This window comes from Syzygium oleosum, unplaced genomic scaffold (assembly GCF_021117445.2).
Source record: "Syzygium oleosum isolate NSW1041296 unplaced genomic scaffold, Sole_v2.1 Sole_v2.01, whole genome shotgun sequence".
In the NCBI taxonomy this organism is placed as follows: Eukaryota; Viridiplantae; Streptophyta; class Magnoliopsida; order Myrtales; family Myrtaceae; genus Syzygium; species Syzygium oleosum.
Window position 1 is genome coordinate 30,789,008 of NW_026607485.1, and position 25,806 is coordinate 30,814,813.

A 25,806-nucleotide genomic window follows, 5' to 3' on the forward strand; every position below is an offset into this window, starting at 1 on the left:
AGTTAAAGAGGTGTCTCTTACGAATAACACTCTGTCCCAAACATATTTAAAAGGTGGCTCTCTCTAGCGATAAGCGTCGGTCCAGTTTCAACTTTCAACTTGGAAACTGCTGGAGTCGGCCTTGCCTTGATGATCAGTTTCAAGCCAATTCCCAAGAGAACTGGATAGGTTCACAGGTTGAAAACCTGGAGAAACAATCAAGTTCTGTTCGGTCCCTGACCGAGCCTTCAACTTGCCGGTTCTATCCAAGAATCGAGCCGAATTTTTGAACCAACTCTAAATATGTCAAGGTACTCTTTTAAGAAAATATTGTTTAAATAAATAAAGTTAACATCTCCAAATGAAAAAAAAGGGCCCCCAATCACACCCATACGTCATTTTCTTTTTCACTTTTTTCTTTTTCCAGCTTTTCAGTAAAGGCTGTATTTTCTTTTCTTTTTCCGGCCAAATGACTTACTTTGAATCTTCAAATCCGCGTGAATTGATTACTATTACCTCTATTTCTTCATTTTTTTTCTGGCGGTTTAGAAATTTTTAATAAAACTTTATGGGTATTTAATCTGAAAATGTAACAAGTGGAGGAAGGTTCCCGTTTCCAACTTCAGAACCAGACCATGCTCGCCCTAAGTTTTCATCATGTAAAACATTGTGCTACATGAACCCTCGTTTCACGTCAAATTAGGTAATGCTTCTTCTACCAAGATGACATTAAAAGCACAAATCATATCGATGGGTACTTGGAAAATGAGTTTGACCGTTAATTATTACAAGATTCAATACCACCCTCTTGATCTTTAGAGTTCTTCATCTTGATGTTGTGGCAAAGTGGACTTCATTAAGTCATCCACTTTTTCTAGGATAAGATGCTTTAATTTATCAGTTGGATAAGTCCAAATTTAGTCCCCTAACTTGTGCAATTTTTGCAATTGGGTCCTCAATATCTTTCTGTGCAGAGATCAAGTGTCCCTAGGTTAATTGATTTGGCCCAATCAAGTGCAACTTTCGTGTTTTTTTATGTGGCTACTTTATTATTAAGAAAACAAAGAAGAGTAAATTGAATTCTAAAAATTAGTCTAATAAAGAAAATAAAGAAAAAAATTAGGCACGTCATCGTGTCAAAGTTTAGTTCAAAAAAATAGGATCATCGTTATGAAAAAAAATAGTTATTTTCCTCCTTTTTTTTGATAGACTACATTTTAGATTTTTCAAGTATTTTTCTTCCAACGGATCAAATGCTTGTCCCGTGATTGGCTTACCAATCCCCCCCGAACCTCTTTGGAATTTACTTTGTTCCGAGTCTTCTATGTCTTTATCGCAAACTTTACGCTAGCAATGAAGGTATCTTTTTCCGATCAAAAAACATTTCCTCTCATATTTTACTATGATAAATGAGTGAAATTATATTTCGAAAAAAAAAAAAACATCACATTTTCTCAATAAAAGAAAATTAGATAGATAGTTAGATTACCTAACCATCGCTACCAAATGGGCCCAAGAAGCAACAAGATCAGTTTGTCTGCGTTGTTTTCGTCCACGTAAATAATGCATGGCCCCATTGAAATTGGAACTTTTCTGTAGCCATACATTTGATTCTTACACTCGAGTTCCTCTCCATTCCGACAATATCTGAACCAGAGAGGATCCTCATGAACTGAAAAAACCAAAACCAAAAAAATATATTCTCTCTTGAGGATTTGAAGTTGAACAGCTTCTGTTCTGGAGCTAAATGCTGAGGCTGTATGTGCACTGCTCTCTCAATCTGACCCCTTCTTGTGCAAGACAAGTTCAATTCGCCAGTGGAAGCTATGGTTCTTGGTGGGTCATTAATAAGCCTAGCAGAACCAAGAGGCTGCTTGGAGAAATCTCTCTCAAGGCCTTGAAGGACGAGACAAACGGTGGCAGCGGCGGAGGCAGCGTTCCGCCGGGGAGGAGCTGGGAACCTGGGCTCGAGATCGAGGTCCCATTCGAGCAAAGGCCGGTGAGTTTAGATTATTTGATACTTGATTAGCTTGTTAAAAGCTGGGAAATATATTGTTAAACCGAGTGTTTAACCAGCAGAAATATGACAAATCAAACACGAGACTTCCTAGCTCTCGTACCAGTGAAAGTAATGGGAGCAATCAATTTTGCTGTAAAAGTTCAAGCTATTAGAGAACCTTGCGCCTTGTTACTTAAGAGTTTTAAATCTTAGCAAGTATTGTTCCGATTTATGCAGCAAGAGCGTTATGATATGAAGATAGTCGAGACTGTTGTAGCAATATGATACATATGGCATTTGCTTACTAGTTGAAGTGGTGGTGGTTTGATTGTGCAGATCTGCTGTGCTTGTTCAAAGAAGTTTGCCCTGAGAAAGGCTTGCTTAGATGCGAATACGAGAATAGCATGAATCAACAAGATTTTAGTGTTTTGACATGAACCCTTCTAACTTGGACAGGATAAAAGAACTAGGTTCGATTAATCGGATTTGGTTATTTACTGGTTGCTCGTGTACTAGAAACATAATTCTCTGTTCCAGTGGCATGGATGTGTTACAGCATAAAAAAAGTTACGAAAGGCACCTTCTGTCACTCGATTATGTCGAAGTGGAATGAAAATTTGTAGGAGGTCGTCATCACATCGATTTTGAATATCAGGTGAATGAATACTCATCGCTGAAGGATGGACCGTTGTACTCGTGGGGTGACCTGGGACCAGGAGAACTTTTCCTCAGGCTCGGGGGTCTCTGGTTTGTGACTTTCACAGTTCTCGGAGTGCCGATTGCAGCTGCAAGCTTCAATCCTGCGAGGGTAACATATCGCTGAAGTCCCTTTGCAGTTCATTCCATTTTCGTGTCTTTTGTTTCTATGCCTCCAGTTTACCATTAGAAAGTCAATCTGATGATGGAGTGAGCATCGTTGTTGCATTACATATTTACAAATTCTAAATTTAGGACTTTGTACTGAGGCATTCATCTCGACCTCTGGCAGGAACCTTTACGATTCGTGCTTGCAGCGGGGACAGGAACTCTTTTCCTTGTGTCGTTGATTATCTTAAGAATTTATTTGGTACGTTTTTCCGGTTACTTCTGTTATGATTTGGTATTCTTGGAGCTTCAGCTAGCTGATAAACAACTTAGTGGAACTGCTCAGAAGATGAGCAAATTTTAAACATCCCTGTGTGATGTTCTAGGTGCGTTTTGAATGATAATACATGGATATTTGTCTCTCTTTTGAACCCTTTTCTTATCCTTTCACACTGATAATTTGAGAAAAAAAGACTTGACAAAATTCCCATGCGGCCCGATTGAAGTATATTAGCAGATGAAGCTTTCTATGCATTACCTGGCAACAATTTTAGAGATTGTAGATTGGAGTCAGTAGTTGCAAATCGAAGGAACTCAAAGGGCCTTGAAGTTGTTAATGCCATCTTCTGCTGCAGGGATGGAGTTATGTTGGCGATAGGCTTTTGTCAGCAGTGATACCATACGAAGAGAGTGGATGGTACGATGGGCAAATGTGGGTGAAACCGCCCGAGGTTAGTGCCTTCGACTACCATGCGTATTTCCTCATGATGTAATTTTGCAGAAGAAAATGGTGGACTCAGGGAGATACCGGAAGCTAATTTTCAGAACACTTCGATTAGATTGTAGCCCTCGACAGATAGATCCTCGGGGCTGCCTCTAATTTGAAAGCCGGGTAGATAACTAAAGAAAAGGAGATGGAAGCTTACCAAATTGCAGATATTAGAATGATGTGTTGAGTGAGTAGACTAATAGAATTACCGTGCGTTTTTGCAGATCAGTTATAAGCAAATTATGAACTTCTTCTGTTGTGTGTTATAAGGTTTAACAGCTCTAAAATGAACGGTAAAGCCAAAGTAAAGGAATTAAATTGGCCCAGAACGCGAGTGAATCTTTCATGTCCCCTTGTGAACAGAATTCTGGCGTCAGGATGTTTGATTAGCCAAATGTCCTAACTAAAGTACAAGACTCGTAAGTTTGATTTCAACAAATCAAGGGACACCTTTTGTCTTAGCATTTGAAGAGGTTACCACCAGCTATACAAATTTCGACATGAGATTCGCTTGTCCTGTGCTTTTCAGCGCTAAAGCTGTATTCTTTGGTCGTGATTGTGCTCGCGAACTGTAGATGACTACGTGAATGAGCACAGCCAAGTATATGAAATTTTAAAGCAGAAAATGTAGTACAGGCTCGTGCTATCTATGCTAATTTCTGTAATCTTCTTTTTAAAGGTCCTGGCTCGTGACAGGCTTCTGGGATCATACAAGGTATAACAGACCATAATTTTTAATATACAGTTCTTCATTTATAGTTTGATTTTCCATGGTGAGAGAGTCTGGTGTATTCAAAGGACTGGGATCATTACTTGTACATGTTACTTCCTACTCTTATCATTACATGGTCAAAACTCCAGGTTAAACCACGATCGGTACTCTTATTAGTCGCTTTATCATACATTCATGAATGATTTTGTTCCTCCAGGTTAAACCGGTCGTCAAATTGCTGAAGCAAACATTAGTCGGAACGGGGGTGTTGCTAGTATCATCAGTGATGTTATTCATCTTCGCCACTCCGGTCGAGGACTTCTTCAAAAGCACATTCGCACCGAAGGAGAGCCCATCAGCTGTGGTTCCTGCTTCAAAGATGAATTCAAAGTTCAACATCAAGTACACACAAGGAGTCATCTCCTATCAATTCTTCATTTTCTTCTCATCTTACTCTTTCATCTCTTGAAGTTCTCACACAACCCCAATTGTTTATTGCAGCAAGGAGGAATTACTAAGATTGCCCTTGGATGTGAAGGCTGACGATGATCTAGCAGCAGCTGCGGCCGAGGCTGCTGACGGTAGGCCGGTCTATTGCAGGGATCGGTTTTACCGCGCGTTGGCCGGTGGACAGTACTGCAAATGGGAGGATCTAATTAAGTAGAGTAGCCCAAAAGAAGGGTTATGCACTTGTAGTGTACTTTCATTTTTCAAGTTCATTTCTTAAGTTCGGTGTACTCGCATTGCAGAAACACGATAAACGTGACAGCAATTCTGACTTCCTCATCTTACATAGATACTTAAAGCAAGCAAGAATTTGAATTCAAGCTGCAAAAGGGGAGAACAATGACGCTATCGGAAAGCAGATGCGATGCAATAAAAATAGGCTCGAATACCTCCCATGATAAATAATATTCTCTCATATGATAACTGCTTTGGTTCAAGCATGCCATATGAACAGCTAACGCCAGTATGGCTGCACAAGACGGGCATGTATGGTTGATGAAGTCTTTGGTCGTTTTAGCTATTTTGCCTCTGTTAACCCGAACTCGAATTCTTTACGCGCACCTACTGATTTGCAAATTCGATTAGGTATGGTGAATTTCTACTCCTCCTTCGCATATAGACATAGGCTGGAGAACCGGACGGGCCCATGTTTCTATGTCGCGCCTCCATTCGACATTCGAGTTCTCGAGGGATCAGAAGGAGAGGCTCTTCCTGTTGCCGAGAAGGCCGAGAAAGTAATGGACTCAAGCAATATGCACAACTTGCGATTGGCAGCTGTGCTTGTACGTTAAGGCAACAAGCAATCAAATATATCCACAGTGCCACCACGAAAGTTGAGTAGCTAGTTTCCGGAGGAAAACAGGGAAATGTTTTGTAAACCTTTATACAGGGTAACACGCAACCTTCCAATCGCCTTATTTGCGTGACTTCTCAAGTCCTGCATCCGAAGCGAGAAAATTTGTCATTATTCGTACGTGCAACTGGATCCGTCAAACGGGTGCGTCGGGTCCAGTTTGGGTCTGATCGAAAATGATCCTATTCAAATTGACTAATTTAACCTGTTTTGATCAATTCCTATGCAATACAAATCTAGTGACCTATACCCAACTCGACCCAAATTATTAAAACATTTACATACTTAACCCAACCTAGGAAAACTCGAACCCAACTAAGGTTAGAGCACGGAGTAAGTAGGCATGAGATCGGCGAGAGAGAGTGAAAAAAGAGTCATAGAAGTGGATTGGATCTAAGTAAGTTATGAACCTATTCAATATCTATATTATTTTGGGTTTTACCATTCTAAATCCATTTATAATCCATTTACTGGATATAATTAATTCATATAATAACTCAGTCCATTAAATGTGGATTAAGAAATACGTTAACGACCCATTTCGACATATCCGCACACGACCCATCCCCAATGGATTCTCACTTTGAGGGTACACTTGTCTAGTACTCTTTTTGTTAGGGGTGAGCGCGGTTCCAGGGTAGAACCGGGAACCGGAGAACCGGACCCGGTGGGTCCGGTTCGGTTCCAAGTTCCATGGACAGAGGGTCCGGTTCTGCCCCCATTTTTAGGATACTGCTTCAGCCTGTTCCTTGCCTATAGGAACCTGAACCAACCGAACCAAGAACCGGGACTGGGAATCGATCCCTAAAAATTAAAACATAAACTACACATTTGGTATTTAGAAACCCTAATTCATCTTGTCTCTCCATCTTGTCCCTCCCGCTTCCACTTCCGCCTCGCTCCCGCTTTCGCTTTGCCTTGCTCTCGCTCGGTCGCTCCGCTTCCACTTCCGCCTCGCTCCCGCTTCTCGCCTCGCTCCCGCTTCGCTCGCTCCTCGCTCCCGCTTCTTGCTTTCGCCTTGCTCTCGCTCCCGCTTTCGCGGTTCTCTCCCGCTTCCGCCTCGCTCCGCCTTCTTCGCCACAGTCTCGTGATCCCCACGCGGATTCGCTGCGATTATTCGTGCTCGCCGCCGTCTTCCTCCTCTCAAGCTCCGTCGCTCCGGTACGTAACGCCTTCGAACAACCCCGCCATTCACGCCTTCTCTCTTTGAATTCCCACCGTTGCTTCGTTCATCTTTTGCATCGATCGATTGAATTAAGTCACGACGATCGTGCATGAGTTGCGTGAAATCATGCTCTTGCGTGCACATTCATCTGGATTCATCGCTTAGTGAATGTGAGGAGAGGGAAAATGCGGTGGATCCGTCCCCGATTGAATGTGAGGAGAGGGAAGGGGGGGGAGTTAACTGATTGGTTAATTGTCGATTGCGATCGTATCTTAAGGGCCTTCGAGATTTGCTCTTTTTGTTTGCCGCTTAAAGGGGGAAACAACCATGAGTGAGCTCATGGTTGGCCTCACTCTCATTGAGGGTGTGCCGCCAAAGGAGTTGGTACTTTTCGACTTTTTTCTTAAAGCCCCCATTTTTTTAATGACTTTCTCGCTCGTAAGTGGTGCGGGATCCATAGTTAAGAAGGTTGGTGTTTCTCGTATGTAGTAGTGTCCGGGTTCGTTTCATTCGTAGGCAACTTATGGATTTACAAGATTTTGGTCTTTCTTGTTTATTGCTCGTTATTTTGTGTCCCTGGTTAGAATTTTGCTCTCGTTTTCCAGATATTGATTATTGTGCACGTAACTAAGACGGCCTGCGTCTTATTTCTTGGAGATTTTCTTTTGGTTGATCCACTGCTTCGTTCCTAACATCCTCGTGCCATTGGTTGTTTTGCTCGTTTCGTTTGAGCTCACGGTAGAATGACAAGGTTTTTTTTTTTTTTTGGGTGTTTTTTTGAGAATGTTCAAGCTGAAAAATTGATGTTTGAGGTTCTCATTTAATCTTGTTCTACAATGTTCACCTGTTTAGATGGTACATTGCCCGGTTATCATATTCACAATGGCTCTGGATCGGTGCAAAGAGTTGGGTGGTCCATTTAGAGGTTTGTTGAATGTACTTTATGTTATATGATTTAAAAGAGCATACTTAAGCTAGTTAATTTTGCAAACTTATGTTATTTCTTCTCATCGCATGGTTTTCTTGCTCGCTTCTTCATGGCACTCCAATTCTTGATTCTTTTTCGTCGTCCGCATTTTCTATAAGCCATTTGATGTTGTTTTACATTGTTGTAGGGTGGGGGATGGTGCAATACAGTGAGGAATTGCGTTTACAGGAAAATTACTCGTCGTGGTTCATCAAAGTTTATGGACAAGGAAGTAGCTTTCACAGAATATTGAGTAATAAAGTGAAGAAAACCCCGGTATTGAAAATCTATTAACGATTCAACTGTCTCGAAACGATTCTTTGCCATAGTTTATTCAAATTGGAACCGTCATACGAGCGATTGTGCTTTGCTGGCATTTTTTCAATTGGAACAGAGTAAGGATACTGCATCGTGATGGGGCTTCTTTCAATGGAGAGAAAGGTGATATGTATTGAGAAAAATGTGGCATCTTACCTTGGAATTTAAAGTCATATGTATTGCATCCCAATAATTACTATTTATTGTGCTATCCCTTTCTTTTAAGAAAAAATGTGACTTTTCTATAATTTGTCTTTGTATTCTTTTTATGAATGTTCATTTTCGTTTTGATTAACTAAAAATAAAATAAAAAAGAACCCGTTAGAACCTAAAACCGACCTGGAATCCGTGATTCCGACGAAGTAAGTTTCGGTTCCTCATTTTGAGGAACCTGTACCTGAGGATAGGTTTCGGTTCCAAGCGAACCTACTCGAAACCCGAAATCGCTCACCCTTATTTTTGTGGCTCGATCCGAGCGAATTGGGTCGGATCTTATGACTTGTCTCGTAGCCAACTTCTCATTTATAATATTGGCTTATCTCTTAGCAGAGCATCTTTCACATTAATTCCACGGATGTTAACCTCGTGAACCCCGTGATTTTTAACACATTCGAAATAGACAACTCCATGTGATTAACACCAAATCACCACCTTCCTCGAAAAAGGGAAACTTAGGATAAAAATCCTCGTAAGTATTTGTTTTTTGTTTTTTTTTTTATTTTTCATTTTATTATTCATTTGATTTCGTAAATTCGAAGGTGGACTTCAAGCCCCGTTAGGATTCCTCTTGGTCTTTGCCTCTTTAGTTAGGCAATAGGCACAGTTTTTCTTTTGGGCAAAAGGACACTTTTCCTTTCTCGCGTGAACCCGGAGAGGTCACTTTCAAAAATGCACACCAGAAGAAAATAATTTAGATGAAAAAAATAATAGGAAAGAGACTCGTGATGACCTACAAGAAAAGTTTATAGATTAGAATATTTAAATATAAAATTAATATAGATCCAAGATTTAGTCAACATTTGGGTTGTTGTGTTGTTTGACTTAAAAAGAGAAATTTGACTAGGTAATGCTCCTGTCAACGATTATCCCACACATAACCAATGCTTGTCCATCCCACTAATTATAATAACTAGTGTTGAGGCCGTGCCTTGGACACGATGAGGATAGTAAACATGTTGTTTCGTAATTAAGTATTGATTAGGGCTACAGGTTGTATCGTGAATAATACATCTAGAAAGAAGAAACCATACATAGAAAGGGAATTCGAAAGATGACTCCCAATTATCGGTACGATTGTTTTTATTTAAATTCAAGACCACATTAATCCACTATGACGAGATAGAAATTCGCGATTTTTCGTGATATGGATGTACTATTTCATGTCCCTAATTATAATTCGAAATTGTTAGAAAGAAAATTGGTCCCAAAAAAGTTTTCCTTCTATGGCTCGTGCATTTTTAAAGCTTGGTGGTGATTCATGATTTCTCCATAGTATCTAATCAACTTGTACCTTTTATTTTACATAATTGAAAATGTAACTATCATGGAAGCACGATAAGTAGATCAATTATTTAATGGGCTGTAATTTCCTTTCTCACTAATTATCCCCGTATGATGTCGTGGGTATATTTAAAATATATTTTGCTTTTTAATCATATTGCACATTGGGCCAAAATTCAGAGACTATTTGTATCATTATCGCCTGATTAAAGGTGGAAAGATGCCATCAATTTCACTAAGCAGTCATCTTGGTGGTATTCTTTTAATAAAATTATTGATACACTTAGGGTGTGCATGATAACCATTCTGTTCGGAATGAGTTCAACCGAAATAGATTTTTCTATTTCTGGCTCCTGGATGAGTTTCGAGAAAAACCCGCTTGATAACGACCAAAATTTCTATTTCTAGAAATGTAAAACCCGTTTGATAACAAAGACAAAATTTCTATTTCGAAACATAAACCCGTTTGATAAACAACAGAAAATTCTATTTCAGGAACATAAATCCATTTTTTAGAAATGGAATAAAAATAATTAAAAAATCCGAAAAATTCATAAAAATCTCAAAAAAAATCAGAAAATCCCAAAAAATTGAAAAATTCCAGAAAAAATCATCAAAATGTCAAGAAAATAAAAAAAAATTTCAGATTTGGGAAAATAGGAAATTTGTTGAATTTTAAAAAAATCAAGAAATCAAAAATTTCAAAACTTCACAGAATTACTTAGAATACTTGTAGCCACCCACTTTGAGTAAAATTTAAATTTTTGAGGTGCCCAAAAAATAAAAAAAAAATTTCAAAATTTCACAAAATGGCTTAGAATACTGCCACCCACTTTTTGAGTAAATTTTAATTTTTTTGAGATACCCAAAAAAATTAAAAATTTCAAAACTTCACATAATGGCTTAGAATATCTGTGGCCACCCACTTTGAGTGAAATTTTAATTTTTGGAGGTGCAAAAAGCAAAAAATCAAAATTTCAAAACTTCACAGTAATGACTTAGAATACATGTGCCATCCACTTTGAGTGAAATTTAAATTTTTTAGGTGAAAAAAAAACATAAAAATCAAAATTTCAAAACTTCACATGAATGACTTACAATACCTCTAGCCACCCACTTTGAGTAAAATTTAATTTTTTTAGATGCCCAAATGGTATTTTTATTTTTATTTTATTTTTTTTTGGTTCCTAAAGAAAATTAAATTTCACTCAAAGTGGATGGCCACGTGTATTCTAAGCCACTGCGTGAAGTTTTGAAAAATTTTCTTTTTGCTTATTTTTATTTTTTTTTCGATACCTAAAAAAATTAAATTTCACTCAAAGTGGATGGCCACAGTATTCTAAGCAATTATGTGAAGTTTTTTTTTTTTTTTTTTTCGGCACCTAAAAATTAAAATTTCGTTTAAAGTGGATGGCCACAGTGTATTCTAAGCCATTTTGTGAAGTTTTGAAATTTTTTTTTTATTTTTTTCGCAACTAAAAAAATAAAATTTCGCTCAAAGTGGGTGGCCAGTGTATTTTAAGCCATTCGTAAAGTTTTGAAATTTTTACTTTTTTGCTTATTTTTATTTTTTTTGGCATATAAAAAAATTTAAATTTCACTCAAAGTGCACTGGCAGATTTTAAGGCTATTCTGTGAAGTTTTAAAATTTTGTATTTTTTTATTTTTTTCTGTAACTAAAAAATTTAAATTTCACTCAAAGTGAATGGCCACAAGTATTCTAAGCCATTCGTCAAGTTTTGAAATTTTTTATTTTTTTTTTTTTTTTTTTTTTTTTAAAAAATAAAAATTTTTCAAATGGGTGGCCGGTATGATCTAAGATATTCTGTGAAGTTTTTAAATTTTAGAATTTTTTTATTATTTTTGGCAACTAAAAAAATTAAATTTTGGTCAAAGGTGGCCATATGGTTTTATAAGTAGTTTTGTGAAATTTTGAAATTTTTTATTTATATTTATATTTATTTTTTTATTTTTTTCGGTACCTAAAAAATTTAAATTTCAACGAAATGCAGGTAGCACGATTCTAAACTATTCGTTAAATTTTGAAATTTTGCTTTTTTTCTCACCTCAAAGATCGTAACTTCCATATGAATATGTGTGTTGAAGAAAATGAATTCCTCGTAAATGGTTCTCACTTTTGTTCTAGAAATGAAAACCAACTTTTTTTTTTTGTTCTCATTTCGATTTTTGAATCGCTTTTGGAAGCAAACTTGTCCCGGAAATAGAAAAATGAAATTGCGCTCAAACGGGTTTCGTCCAAAACGATTCGGGAACAAAAAACCAGGTTGACAGTAACGTAATGGTTTTCATGCAAGCACCTTAGTTATAAAATGGAAAATTATCTGTGAAACTAAGTTCACGGACTTGAGAAAAAGTGGTGTTGTGTATACAGCTCAAGGCACGCCAAAGAGGGGAAAATGCTACTCCTAGCCTTTGCAATCCATTAGAGAAGGTAACTCCATTCATGGTACTTATTTTGCTCAATGAAAATGCTTCCCTAAGATTCACATTCTTGAAATCGGACTATGGCGCGATTCGTCATAGAAATGACCTTAACATTATGTTGTTAGACTCGGTTCGCACAACAAATTTAGCTCACAAATAAATGTAGATCTTAGTTGGTGTGCGTACGATTATCTAAGTAGGAGGTGTATCATTTAATTCGCTCTGCAATCCGTGATGACGTCCCCACTAAACCTCTATTTAAGAAAATGTTTTTGAGGGTAGCTAAGTCTCGAAGAATTAAGACGACCAACGAAGCAATTCCGCATGCGTGAGGGGCCAATGGAAAATCCCCACGATGCTCTCTCTCAAGCAAATTGCCACTAGACATTATTTAGACAAATGCTTCGAGGGTCTCGTGGAAGATGGAATCAGTCACGGAGACGAAACAAAGTGCTCGAACATGTATTTCCATAGAGAGTCACATTTGAATTTCCCCCCTTTTTTTGGGTCATATTGAAACTTGCTTGATGCGATATGATTAGTCTGGCTATTAATTATACCCGCTTAATTGTCAACCTAACTTAAAAGTGAAGAAACTAGAGAGAAGCTTCGGAAGTAGTTGAACCGGAAGCAAGAGCAAAAGCCGTGCATCATCACTTTCGAGCCTATCTCATTCTTCTTTATTCAAATGCATTACAAAAGCAATTTCGGACCGGCTCGGCAACTTCATCTATGCATAAGCATTAGAAATAGCAGGGCATGACACTTGCCAAAGATAAAGGACTTCCTATATTTTATGAGCACAAGAAACTATCGATCTACCTCGAAAATGGACTCGGTTTGAAGCATCAGTGAGAATTGTTCTTTGTTTTTTCCTTTTCATTGCGGTTGGGGGTTTAAATAAATATTTTCTTTCGTAAGCATGCAAAGAAAGCACGACTTTGCAAAAGATAGACTAGCGCATACCACAAGTCATGTGCGTAGTATATTGCCATAAGCTACTTTATTTTAGAGAGAATATAAAAACTAATCACATCGATTGCGATCGTCTATAATTCGGATTGGGATAGGATGGATTATGATGGGATTAGAGTATATCCTCCGAATTGTAGAAAATCCCATCATATATTTGGTACAACCTAAGATGAGATTGAAAAATCTTAGAGAATCCTCCGTTGTGTCCAATGGTTGGCCTCCACCCGCCACTTTCGGCACTCCCCGCAGTGCCTCGAGTATGTCGTCCCCTCTCGATTAGCTTCCTCGTGATCGCTGTTGTCTATGCAAACCTCAGTGCGTGAGGGCTGTGGTGATTTTGAGGAATCATGATGCAACCTAATCACACTTCTCTAGTCCCTTGCGATGCCGGTAATTGAGAGGGATAATTGTTCAAAAAGTCATAAACCTATTATATGGCAATCAATTAAGTCATAAACCTTTCAATTGTGCAAATTTAGTTTTAAACCTTTTAACGATTTGTCAATTTAGTCATAAACCTTTTAAGGATTTGCCAATATAGTCCGTTAGATAATTTTGGCCAGAAATTACTAAAGGACTATATTAGCAAATCGTTAAAAGTTTTAAGACTAAATTGGCATAATTGAAAGGTTTAGGATTGAATTTGCCACCATACAATAGATCTAGGACTTTTCGGACAATTTTTTGTTGAATTCAGGCTATTATCAGAAGTCAATTCCAAATGCAGTTTCAATGGGAATTTGGGATTTGTTCGCCGATACTGAAGGATTTCCCTATCTATGTACTCTTCTGGTTTATAGGAAAACAAAATTACCATGTTCATTATCTTTGCAAAAGATCAAACCAGAAGACATTGCGTTGATGTTTTGTTAGTTCAGATATCGATGTCATTGGCGATTACTAGCTCCTATGATTCTAATTCACATTAATTCTCGGATCCCGCTGTTATTCGCTACATTCAAATGGCTTTGAGGTTGAATCATATCATTTTTTAATTATTGAACGAAACATTCCTTGGCCAGAATCCTTTCGTCAGTTCGGACATCCAAATGCGTGATTAGGTTGCATTATGATTCCTCAAAATCACCCTTAGTCATTGAAACATGATCGGCTGGCAAGTGATGATGATTGGTGATGATCGGAAATGATGATGATCGCACGGTGATCAAAAGTGACAACAATCGGCTATTGTGATGGTAGTCCTCGCATGGTGATCGGCGAAGCAATATCAGGATGCGTCACTACATCACTCCATCATTGGAAGATAATCGAATTTGTTAAGTTACTTTTTAAATTTTTTAATCCTATTCAGGTTTATCCCGCCTCATGTCCCGGATTTCTTTATCCGGATTTATCCGGGTCCGGAGGAGGTCGCTAAACACCGGATAGCATAATTTGTTATCCAATCCAAACTACCAAACTATAATTTGGAGTACAATTCAAAATTTTAAGTTAATTAGCGGAGGGAGATCACGTTTACAGAAATGGTACATTGAATCTCTAAACAAGCGATGGATATCCCATCATTTTGGATAGACTTTTACATTGAGTGAAAGTTGGAAAGGTTGTGCACTAGAAATTAGTCAGAAGTGGGCATATCCATTTCCGACTTTATTATGATGAATTTCAATGATACCTTCAAACGAGGAATTATCTTGGCATTTTTTGCAGCATGTTTCACAAAAGCAAAAGGGCAGTACTCAATTATCACCATGGTGCCACATAATGGTAAAAGTCAAAACGATGTTCTATTATTACAATGACCTTTATAAGTCATCACGGTGATAGTATCCTATGTGAGAAAATTTGGTCATGGCCAATTGATTTTAAGGGCTCTTGTGATGGAAATTTTCCTTTTCCTTTTCTTTTTTCCTTTTTCCTTTTTTCTAAGCTTATCAAATATAGCTTGAAGATCACTCAAGGGAGCTCATTATTGTTTGCAATTGCTTAAATATCATTTTTCGCCATTGCAATAATTGCTGTTATTTCTGGGTTATCACCATATAATCAAAGGGATATGATTATGCCCAAGATGCATGCTTGGTTGCCCAAGATGCATGTGTTTCCGAGAGTCCTACATCTTCGACAGTCTTAGCTTTTGTTTAGTTGGAACCTAAGTACACGTAATTAAAGCATTAAATTTGCCTAATTATCAAAAAAATTTGTCATATTTGGCGAAGTGTTCAAGCTAGATTACTAGCATTTGACTTAAGTGTTCGAGCTATAGATTATGCCGTTGATTCTGCTAATTAATTGATGTCGACGATTCAATACTCTCAATGCACGCATTTGACCTAGCTACTAGATGCACATGCATTGCATCCTACAACTCAACAATACATATGGGTTTGTATCACAAACTACATATATTAGTAGCACCTAACCACATGCAAATAGATAGTGGAAAAAAAAATTTAATGATACGGATTTTTTTTAAGCCTAGAAAAAGAAAAGAAAAGAAAATTAGTTGTGAAGCATGTGAGAGTTTGGACCAAGAGATCCACTTCATGGGGTAGTTGGCAAAATATCAATATGGGGACATAGCGAGACCTGTATTGGTCCTGGATCTCTTGAAACCAAGCATTCGAAAATAGGATTGCATGGACGAGTGCTCCGAGACATTTGTATGAACAAGAGAGCTAGATAAAGAAAGCTCTAATATCGAAAGGAATTGACTAGACACTATATGAGAAAAAAAATCACACATTAGAAGTCGCAATGTATTCTCGTTGATTTACCAAAAAAGATGTGCTTCTAGGGTTATGCGGGCCAAAAAAAAAAAAAAAACAGGAGGGGTCCCCTTCTAGTCGATATTTTCCAGAATTTGTCGTATTTTACTTGAAGTTATAATGAGATTGATCTCATTTATAGGTAGTAATTTAATCTTATGTAATGTAATTTACCTCTAGTGGTCATCACTCCTTTGCACATGTAACTAATATTTTTACCTTTATAAATGGTAAATTAACTATAGAATTCATAACATATAAATGCTAACATTTACTAATTAGCCAATGGCATAGTAAAAATTCCTTCAAACTATCGTAAGTGATGGTACCTATATCTTAGCAATTTTCGTCAACAATGATAATTTTAGGTTAGTCCTTATAAATTATAAGTTAGTTAACATCATTCACATGCAGTTTACCTCAAAGTCCCCTAACATTGAGCATCCTTCATGATATCACATATAAATTACAAGCAACATTAATATATCATAATTTTTTTTTCCTAATGTTAGTAACTCACCTCCATGGTCGTGGCATTCCTTCAACAAATCGTAAACTGAAAGAGCCCTATCGATTATTAATCATCTTCATATGTCGTTATTTTCCTTAATCAACAGTAACATCAATAATCTTATAATTAATCATTTCCTTTAAGTATCCGTAAGACACTTCTAAAATCATTCGACGGTCGAAATTTTTTTCCGTTCTGATCCAACAGTATTCGAGTGATATGGCAGATCTGATGGTCTAGAATCCAGTGCAGGGAAAGTCTCCCAATGGTCTCGTGTCACCGGATCATCAATCCAGTCAACTAAACAGTTCGAACATGCTCAAAATTGCGAGCAGAGCAGAGCAGTGGTGGCCTGATTCCTCTACAATTGCGGCTGATGCAACTGGCTGCAGGGCAACCCAAAAGCAGAGCAGGTTTCAAGTTTCGAGCTTTTCAACTTGCAAGGGCCATCGCCAAAAAACCATTGAATGCTCTCTGTTTTGGTCCCTTTTTGGGGGCTCTTAGAGTCAGTGTCATTTGCTCTCTTCTTTGGGCTACTTCCTGTGATCTTTGTGTGCATCTTCAGTGGAGGGGAGGGACCCTAACTTGCAAAAACTTTCGTTTAAGCATTGAAAATGAATATCAACAAATGTGGGGCTGCTCACAAAGACAAGTAGGGATGGATTTGTTAAGTGAAATTAAATGAAAGACGGAGAGATACTCATATTTTGTTTGATTCAATTTGCCAATCGTTATCACGAACTTTCACTTATAAATGTCATTTCAATCACCCACGTGTTATTTCAAGTAATGTGTGTCGCGACTTTTTAGATAGCGTATCGGTCTATCTATCTCCTTAAATCGAGAGGACAATTGTTTCCCCATAAGGATATTAGAGGATAGGAAGAACGTGAATTAATGACTTTACCTTAATTTATGTGTACAATATTCAAACTATTGGAACATGTGTTTGTTTACATGAGATTGTTTGCTTTGAATGAAGTAGAGAATTGAATTATGCATCATGTGCTTAATTCACGCATAAATTCGTTTCTCGACTACTGAGCTACCCCCAAATTTGATACCTCGATTCACATTTGTCACGACTTTGGGGACTCATTAGTAAAGAGAAAAGTACCAAAAAAGTCATAAATTTATTGTACTTGTGCCGATTTAATTCTAAATATTTTAATTGTACCAATCGAGTCCCAAACCTTTTGACATTTTGTCAATGTAGTCCACCCGGTCAATTTTGACCTGAAATCACCGACAGGAACGCCGGCTATCCTATGTGGCACGACCAACACTGATATGGATAATTTTAACAATTTTTTTTATATATTTTATATTCTTTTTTTTTCATTATTTCTCAGACATTCGCTGGGCCTTGAAGATGGCCAACGACGAGGGGTGACCTTGCCGACCATGGGTGACGCTTGCCCTCGCCAAATTTGATGAGGTCGCACTTTGACAAAGTCTAGCGAAGGTTAGCCTCGCCAGCCTCGGGCGATTCTCACTTCGCCAAATTCGGTGAGGTTAAGCCTCACGGGGCCTTTGGCGAGACTTGACCTCTCCGGCCTCTGGAGCCTTGCCCGAGTCCAGCGAGGGTGACTTTCGCCGATTATCGCCTGTGGCTAGTCGTAGGTTATTGCCGAGGCCGGACAACCGGCAAAGGAAGAAGGAAAAAAAGAAAAAAAAAATAATAATATAATAAAAAAATTATTCGCGTTAGTGCTGGCCATACCATGTAGGACGACCAACGTGGTCAAAAGTGGCTGGATAGATTACAATGACAAAATCTCAAAAGGTTTATGACTAAATTAGTACAATTGAATGATTTACGACAGAATTGGCACAAGTGCAATATATTTAGGACTTTTTTGGTATTTTTTTCCCGTCATAAAATGGTCTTCAAATTTTCTTCATCGGAATTCACCTTTTATTGTAAATTATTACTTTTCTTCTTCTAGTTGGGGGACAATGGAAAAAACCTTTTTTTTTTGTTTGGTAAAATATAGAAACGAGTCTGAATCTATACATCATCTTGCCTCACTGCTAAGGACTACCCAGAAGGACAAGAAAGTGCATCCCCCTTAGATCTGTCCACCTCACACAACATTAATCTCACCTAAATAATGACCAAATTATTTTATTTTTTTTGGGGGGTCGTTTTCCTCAAACGTACTTCCTTCCAAGAATCTTCTTAAAAACCCTATCTCACTTTATTTTAAAAAATATTATTATACATGATAAAATAGGGAAGAAAAATTATGAATTGGCAACCAGTTTCTTAGTGCTAATAAATAATGAAGCCCTTAGCTATCACAGCAGGTAAGAAGCAGGCAGGAAAGCGGGGGAGATGGTCATTGTAATTTGCAACCATTTAAAGAAAATGCGGCGGGTACAAACCCAGTGGAGTGTCTTAATGTTTGTCCAACCTACTGGTGACAAGCAGCTGAGAAAGCTTATGGTAGGAAAAATTTTCATTATGATTTTGTGATTATAGTCCATTGTAACTTATAAAAATGGCCTTGAATCCAGATAATCCATATGGAGTATATTCCAAATGTCAGCCACACAAGAAACTTCTCTTTGCTGGAGTCTATCTTCATGCTGAAGTTAAAAAAACATAAGAATAGTACCATTGGATTATCCGCATGGGATGTATATATATATTTTGATTTGAGATTCTTGGCTTCTCGATGCTTGTCGGGACCATTACCGAATTGGTCTTAAACCTATTGTACGGATGCCAATTCAGTCCTATCAATTTTGCCAATGTAATTTTAAATCTTTGCGCGAAATTCAAATGTAGTCATTCCAGCTAATTGCCGTTGAAAAATTCCTAACGTGGCATCTGGTCATCGCTAGCTGCCCTACGCGGCATACTAACATGAAGCGACTTTACTCGAAATGACATCTTGCATGGACCGTCACGTCAGCGGTTTTCCTGTGGCAATTAGCTGAATATACCACATTAAAATTTCTCGCAAATGTTTAGAATTATATCGACAAAATTGAAAAGTTGATAACTAAATTGTTATGCGTGAATAGGTTTATGATTGAATTGGTAATAATCTCGCCACTTCGATTTAAATCCGTGCATAACTTGTATCCAAACTAGACCATATAAGCAACACTTGTCTTTTTCTTTCCAAAATTGTGTATACAAAAGAAATTCGTTGTTCTTTTTATCGATGATGACTAGTGAGGGTACGCCACAACAATCACTCGTAGCGTAATTTAATTGACCATACACGTGTAATCGCATCGAGTGCGAGCATCACTTGCTACGAAACAATCGCGAAGCACATCCTAACTACACATAGTTACGCGCGTACTCGCGGCGTGGTCCGAACCTGGAGTGCTAATTTCGACCTAAGATTTTAGCCCGGAAAGGGAAATTTAATCGAGAGAGAGAGAGAGACGACGCTAATGGCTAGTGGGTGCTTTTTCCCTTTCTTGTGTGTAGCTAAAGATGAGAACACGCATCGCATCCGCGAGTGTTGACCCCTATACTAAACTTGACAGATTCGACCCTTTTACAGCCAGAATGGAAACTCCTCCATCAGCCCTCTTTTGCTTAGCTGCATTGACACCGATCCTCACCATTCACGCGTTAACTCGGACACGTGGCGGCAATTGAGTCCTAAATTGCATGCTATTTTTGTAAGAAAATATGACACATATAATCCTTAAATTTTAATCAAATATGTAATGTGGTCCCTCGGAATTTTAATGTATTCAATGTGATTCCTAAATTTTAGCCGAATGTATAATGAGATCCCTAAATAATACAGTCCTTGAACTTTTTGCATATGTTCAATTTAGTCCTTCAACTAAATTGAATAAATTAAACTTGTACTAAAAGTTTAGATACCACATTAAACAAATTAGAAATTTAAGAGCCGCATTATATATTGGATCAAAGTTCAGAGATCATTTGTGTCATTATCCATTTTTATAAAGAATTTACGATAATGAGACTGTCGGACATTTTAAATACCTTGCCTTAGAATCTAATTTTTATCTCTTTCTTTTCCTCAAACATTTTGTTTTCTTCTTAGTGAAACTTGACGGTTGAAGATGGCGACGTTGCTAGGCTCCTCCGGTCCCATTCGATAGGGACCGATACCTTTTGTTGTTAAAACACTCAAAATTTCGACGCTTATGATTAATCATTCATCCTAAATTGTTCATGTGAGCGCTTGGGCCCCAATAATCACATTAATTATGTTGCAATAATCTCCAGCAACCGCCTTGTGCTTGTAGGGCATGAAACAATTGAGGAAAACCTTGACCCGACATAAGTCAAATTATTTGTTGTCATACGATAATTTTAATTTAAATGAACAGGAATGTTACTCGTGACCTTCATGGAGGCTTTTTTGTTTTTTTTTTTTTTTGTTTTTTGTAAATGTTAAGATAAAGTTGGTTGGAGGTTAGAAATTCGAAATATCACCAACAACCGTGTAAGGATAATAATGGGTGTAATAACTAGGGACAGACACCCGTGATCTAGAAAGAGGTGCAAGTCAAGATCTTGCTTTAAAGTATTTGGTATTTGATTATTGAGTATTTAAATCTTTAAGCCACGGCCTCTCTTTTATCAATTTCGTGTACGAGCCCGGATTGGAAATGACGCGTGAAATTTACCTGACAAGGGGCCTCGCATGTGAAATGAATATGGGGACGGAAACTAATTCTAATACCGTGTTAAGAGTGTCACTGGAAAGCTTAATCTGGTAGATGATGGCGTGTTCGATATTTAAATACTTTAATGTCTCTTATTCATGATGAGTCGTGACTAAATTAGCGCCGTACTATCGTGGTCCTGTTCTTTGCCGTGTGTTCGCATTTTTCGTGGCCCAAATATACCTCGGAAAAATCCAGTTAAGTAAGATCATCCATATTGAAAAATTTAGGCAATCTGTGCTGAATTATTTACTCTATGATATGACACCAAAAGTTACTCTAGTTATTAATGTCATAAATCTAAGACCTCATGTTTCTTAGAGAATAATACAAATTTGTTTGTCAAATCTCTCAATATGACTTTTGAGTTAATTGAAATATAGTAACCACTTCACGTTACAATTCATCACATTGGACATCGTTGTCATTACATCTTAACAATCTCTCTCTCATGTAAATATTTCCTTGTTAGGCCTTTTCTCCTTAATCCATTCGAAATGGAAAGTGGTAATCGAATAATTATTGACTTTGATAATATTTCAATCGAAATGAGAGTAAACCTTAGGTCTGTGCAAACAGACCGGTTCTACCCGGGAACCGGATCGAACTGCCTTGCAAACCGAAATGATCGAACCGAGTTTGGAATCGGTTTTATAAAGCCTAAAAACCTAATTTTTCTCTTGACATCTTTTTTTCTATCTCTCTCTTTCTCTGTTCTGTCCGACCCCACTCGGACACTTCACGACTCTCTCTCTTGCTCATGATTCACCCTCCTCCTCGCTCGCTCGGAACTCGCCCTTGCTTGTCCTAACCTCACCCTTGCTCGTTCCCGACTCGTCTTTGCTCGTTCGCCCTCGTTCATCTTTGACTCTGAACTGTTTTATAACTCATATTATCGTGTGGTAAAAAATGAAACCAAAAAAAGGAAAAAAAAAAGGAGGAGGAAAGAACAGATTTTTCCAGTAGATCATGGAACCGGATCGGAAAGCCATGATGGGTCCCAAGTTTCAAATCCAGAACCTATCCGGTCTGAAACCGAGTACCCATAATAAATCTTATTCAACCCGTCCCGGGCGATCGCCCTTTGTAATGCTGAACCTCGGTCGGCGGGCAGAGGTGGCCCCATGCGTAAGCAAGCAGAGAGAGAGAGAGAAAAAGACTACTGTTTGAGAGTTTTCTGGCGTGCCGTTGATTAAAAGAGTTTGGTGCTGGTTCACCACCTCCTCTGGTCTCTCTCTCTCTCTCTCCCCCTCCCTCACCTCCTGGCACAAAAGAAGGAACATGGTTGCTGCAGCAGAGGCACAGAGAGAGAGAGAGAGAGACTCTCCCATGGATCTTTAAAGCCTGAACACACGTGATCGAAGCCATTGTAGCTCGAGTAGCAGTAGTAGTAGAGCCGAACCCCCTTTCTCTCTCCTCTAAGCTGTTTCCACCATCACCCCCTTTTTTGTCCGAAAGCAATCAGTCACAGATCCAGACAACCACCCACCGTCCCCTCCTCCCCCTCCCCCTCCTCCTCTCTCTCTCCAATCTGTTCAAGCTTTCACACTCCATCACTCCCTCGCATTCCGCCGTTCTATCTATATATATATAGTTCCCCCCACTTCTCCACCTTCACAAGATGAAGATTCTTGTTCTTGTTCTTGTTCTTGGTCTGGCTGTGTCCTGTTTCAGTGACGATGCCAGTGGACATGGACAGCAAGGAAGGAGGACTTACATCGTCCACATGGCCAAATCCCAAATGCCGGCGACGTTCCAGCACCACGCCCACTGGTACGACTCCTCCCTCAAGTCCGTCTCCGGCTCCGCCCAGATCATCTACTCCTACGACACCGTCGTCCACGGCTTCTCCGCCCGGCTGACGGCGCGGGAGGCCGAGTCCCTCGAGTCCCGACCCGGGATCCTCTCGGTCCTCCCGGAGCTCCGGTACGAGCTCCACACCACCCGGACCCCCGAGTTCCTGGGGCTCGACAAGGGCAGCCCCTCGTTCCCCGATTCGGACCCGGCCAACGAGGTCGTCGTCGGGGTGCTCGATACTGGGGTTTGGCCCGAGAGCAAGAGCTTCGACGACACGGGCCTCGGGCCGGTGCCGAGCGGCTGGCGCGGCGCGTGCGAGTCCGGCACCAACTTCACGGCGTCCAACTGCAACTCCAAGCTCATCGGTGCGCGGTTCTTCTCCAAGGGCTACGAGGCGACGATGGGCCCGGTCGATGTCTCCAAGGAGTCGAAGTCGCCGAGGGACGACGACGGGCACGGCACCCACACGGCGTCGACGGCGGCCGGGTCCCCTGTGGACGGCGCCAACCTCTTCGGTTACGCCTCCGGGACGGCGCGCGGGATGGCCGCGCGCGCCCGGGTCGCCGCCTACAAGGTGTGCTGGGCCGGCGGCTGCTTCAGCTCCGACATACTGGCGGCGATGGAGGCCGCCGTCGGCGACGGCGTGAACGTCCTCTCGCTCTCCCTCGGCGGCGGGATGTCGGACTTCTACCGGGACAGCGTCGCGATCGGCGCGTTCGCGGCGGCGGAGAAGGGCATCTTCGTCTCCTGCTCCGCCGGGAACGCCGGCCCGAGCTCGTCCAGCCTCTCCAACGTGGCGCCCTGGATCGCCACCGTGGGCGCGGGCACGCTGGATCGGGACTTCCCCGCTTACGTCAGCCTCGGCAACGGGAAGAACTTCTCGGGGGTGTCGCTGTACAGCGGGAGTTCCAAGGGGACGCTTTTGCCCTTCGTCTACGCCGGTAATGTCAGCAACGCCACCAACGGCAACCTCTGCATGATGGGCACCCTGGATCCCGAGAAGGTCAAGGGCAAAATCGTCCTCTGCGACCGCGGGGTGAACGCCCGGGCCCAGAAGGGGTGGGTCGTGAAGCTCGCCGGCGGCGCCGGGATGGTCCTCGCCAACACCGCCGCGAACGGCGAGGAGCTGGTGGCGGACGCCCACCTCCTCCCCGCCACCGGCGTGGGGGAGAAGTCCGGCGACGCCATCAAGAGCTACCTGTTCTCGGACCCCAACCCGACGGCCACGATCCTCTTCGAGGGCACCAAGGTGGGGATCCAGCCGTCGCCGGTGGTGGCGGCGTTCAGCTCCAGGGGGCCAAACGTCATCACGCCCCAGATCTTGAAGCCCGACATGATCGCGCCGGGCGTCAACATCCTCGCCGGCTGGACGGGGGCCGTCGGCCCGACGGGGCTCGCGGTGGACGACCGCCGCGTCGCGTTCAACATCATCTCCGGGACGTCCATGTCGTGCCCGCACGTGAGCGGCCTCGCCGCCCTCCTAAAGGCGGCCCACGCCGACTGGAGCCCCGCCGCCATCAAGTCGGCGCTCATGACCACCGCCTACGTGACCTCCAAGAACGGCGGGAAGCTGCAGGACGTGGCGACGGGCAAAGACTCCACGCCGTACGACCACGGGGCCGGACACGTGGACCCCGTGTCCGCCCTCAATCCCGGTCTCGTCTACGATCTGACGGTGCAGGATTACTTGGACTTCCTCTGCGGGCTCAACTACACGTCGAACCAGATCAATCTCCTCACCAGGAGGAACTACACATGCGACTCCAGCAAGAGCTACAGCCTTTACGACCTGAACTACCCGTCCTTCGCGGCGAGCTTCGACTCGATGAGCGGCGGATCCACCACCATCAAGTACACGAGGACGCTAACCAACGTGGGCTCCGCGGGGACGTACAAGGCCAAGGCGTCGCCGGACTCGGCCGGCGCGGTGAAGATAGCGGTCGAGCCGGACACCCTGAGCTTCAGCAAGGCCGGGGAGAAGAAGTCGTTCACGGTGACCGTGACGGGGAGCACGATGCCGTCGGACACCAATGCCTTCGGGCGGCTGGAGTGGTCGGACGGGAAGACGACCGTCCGGAGCCCGATGGCATTCGGCTGGACTTAGAAGGAGATTTAGGAAATTCAATTGGGTCACTCGCTCGAATAGGAGCGTGTGATTTCTAGGGAAAAAGCGAAGAAAGAAAAGATTGGATTGACATGGGGTTGTGTTCTTTTCTCCAGCAAATAATGCGAAACCTGGAGCTGGTGTTTGATGTTTTGCTTGTCCTATCCGAGGAACCAAACATGAAATGTTAGCAAAGATTGGGATGTCTTTTTCTTTTTGCATTTTCTTTCATCAAGCTTAACAGTGTATAGTGTGTCAATTTGACGGCATTATGTATTGGGATTGTGAGAGTTCTTTAGCCCTCTGGGGAAACATCTGAAGCACTGAAATTTATTGGAGCTGGCGACTGTGTATAGGTACACCGATGCTAGAAGCTTATATGAAGATGATGGCAATTTGGCGTTTGGGCAGCAGGTACATCTGCAAAAGCAATGACAGTCAGATAGTCAGTCAGTGATGGAATGCTTGAACGAATCGGGGTCGGGTCGATCATCATCGGCCCCGTGCAATAAATAGGGCATAGGCCAAGGGCCCATCCGATAATTGCGAGAGCGATAGGGGTGGGCCTATAGGAGTCCAATCGATTTGGTGGCTTGTCCTCAAACTAGTAAAGGAAGGGGAAAAGTTGACGCTTTTAAGAAGTAAAAAATTGACACATTTCTATACTATGGTTTGATGTGCAATATCATCCTAGATATTTTTAATTGTTCAATGCGGTTCCTGAACTTTGGTTCAATTTGCAAATTCAATCTTGAACTTTTAATTTGTTCAATGCGGTGCGGTTCCTAAAGGGACTACATTGAATAATTGTTAATAGTTTAGGGACACATTGTACAAATTAAAAGTTTAGGGATAATATTTCATGTTGGGCCAAAACTCAAGGATCACATTGTACAAAATTAAAAATTCAGGAACGACATTGCATATTAGACCAAGGTTGATGGACTATTTGTGCTAATATCCCTTTTAAGAACTTAAATGAATCAATGTCGGATTGA

The 25,806-nt window shown here is 40.8% G+C and overlaps 2 protein-coding genes across 2 annotated transcripts; both read left to right on the forward strand.

Moving 5' to 3' along the window:
• The first annotated feature begins 1,591 nt into the window (after positions 1 to 1,591).
• LOC115692810 (protein CONSERVED IN THE GREEN LINEAGE AND DIATOMS 27, chloroplastic) lies at positions 1,592 to 5,058 on the forward strand. The gene is made up of 7 exons (XM_030619771.2): positions 1,592 to 1,978; positions 2,634 to 2,786; positions 2,967 to 3,044; positions 3,418 to 3,513; positions 4,231 to 4,266; positions 4,481 to 4,665; positions 4,765 to 5,058. Exons 1-7 carry the CDS (start codon positions 1,727 to 1,729, stop codon positions 4,925 to 4,927), a joined length of 963 nt encoding a protein of 320 aa, XP_030475631.1. The 5' UTR covers positions 1,592 to 1,726; the 3' UTR covers positions 4,928 to 5,058.
• Positions 5,059 to 5,357: 299 nt separating this feature from the next.
• Positions 5,358 to 24,874, forward strand: LOC115692830 (subtilisin-like protease SBT1.7). The gene is made up of 5 exons (XM_056308770.1): positions 5,358 to 5,552; positions 7,104 to 7,172; positions 7,641 to 7,713; positions 7,904 to 8,031; positions 22,502 to 24,874. Exons 1-5 carry the CDS (start codon positions 5,358 to 5,360, stop codon positions 24,806 to 24,808), a joined length of 2,772 nt encoding a protein of 923 aa, XP_056164745.1. The 3' UTR covers positions 24,809 to 24,874.
• Positions 24,875 to 25,806: the final 932 nt, after the last annotated feature.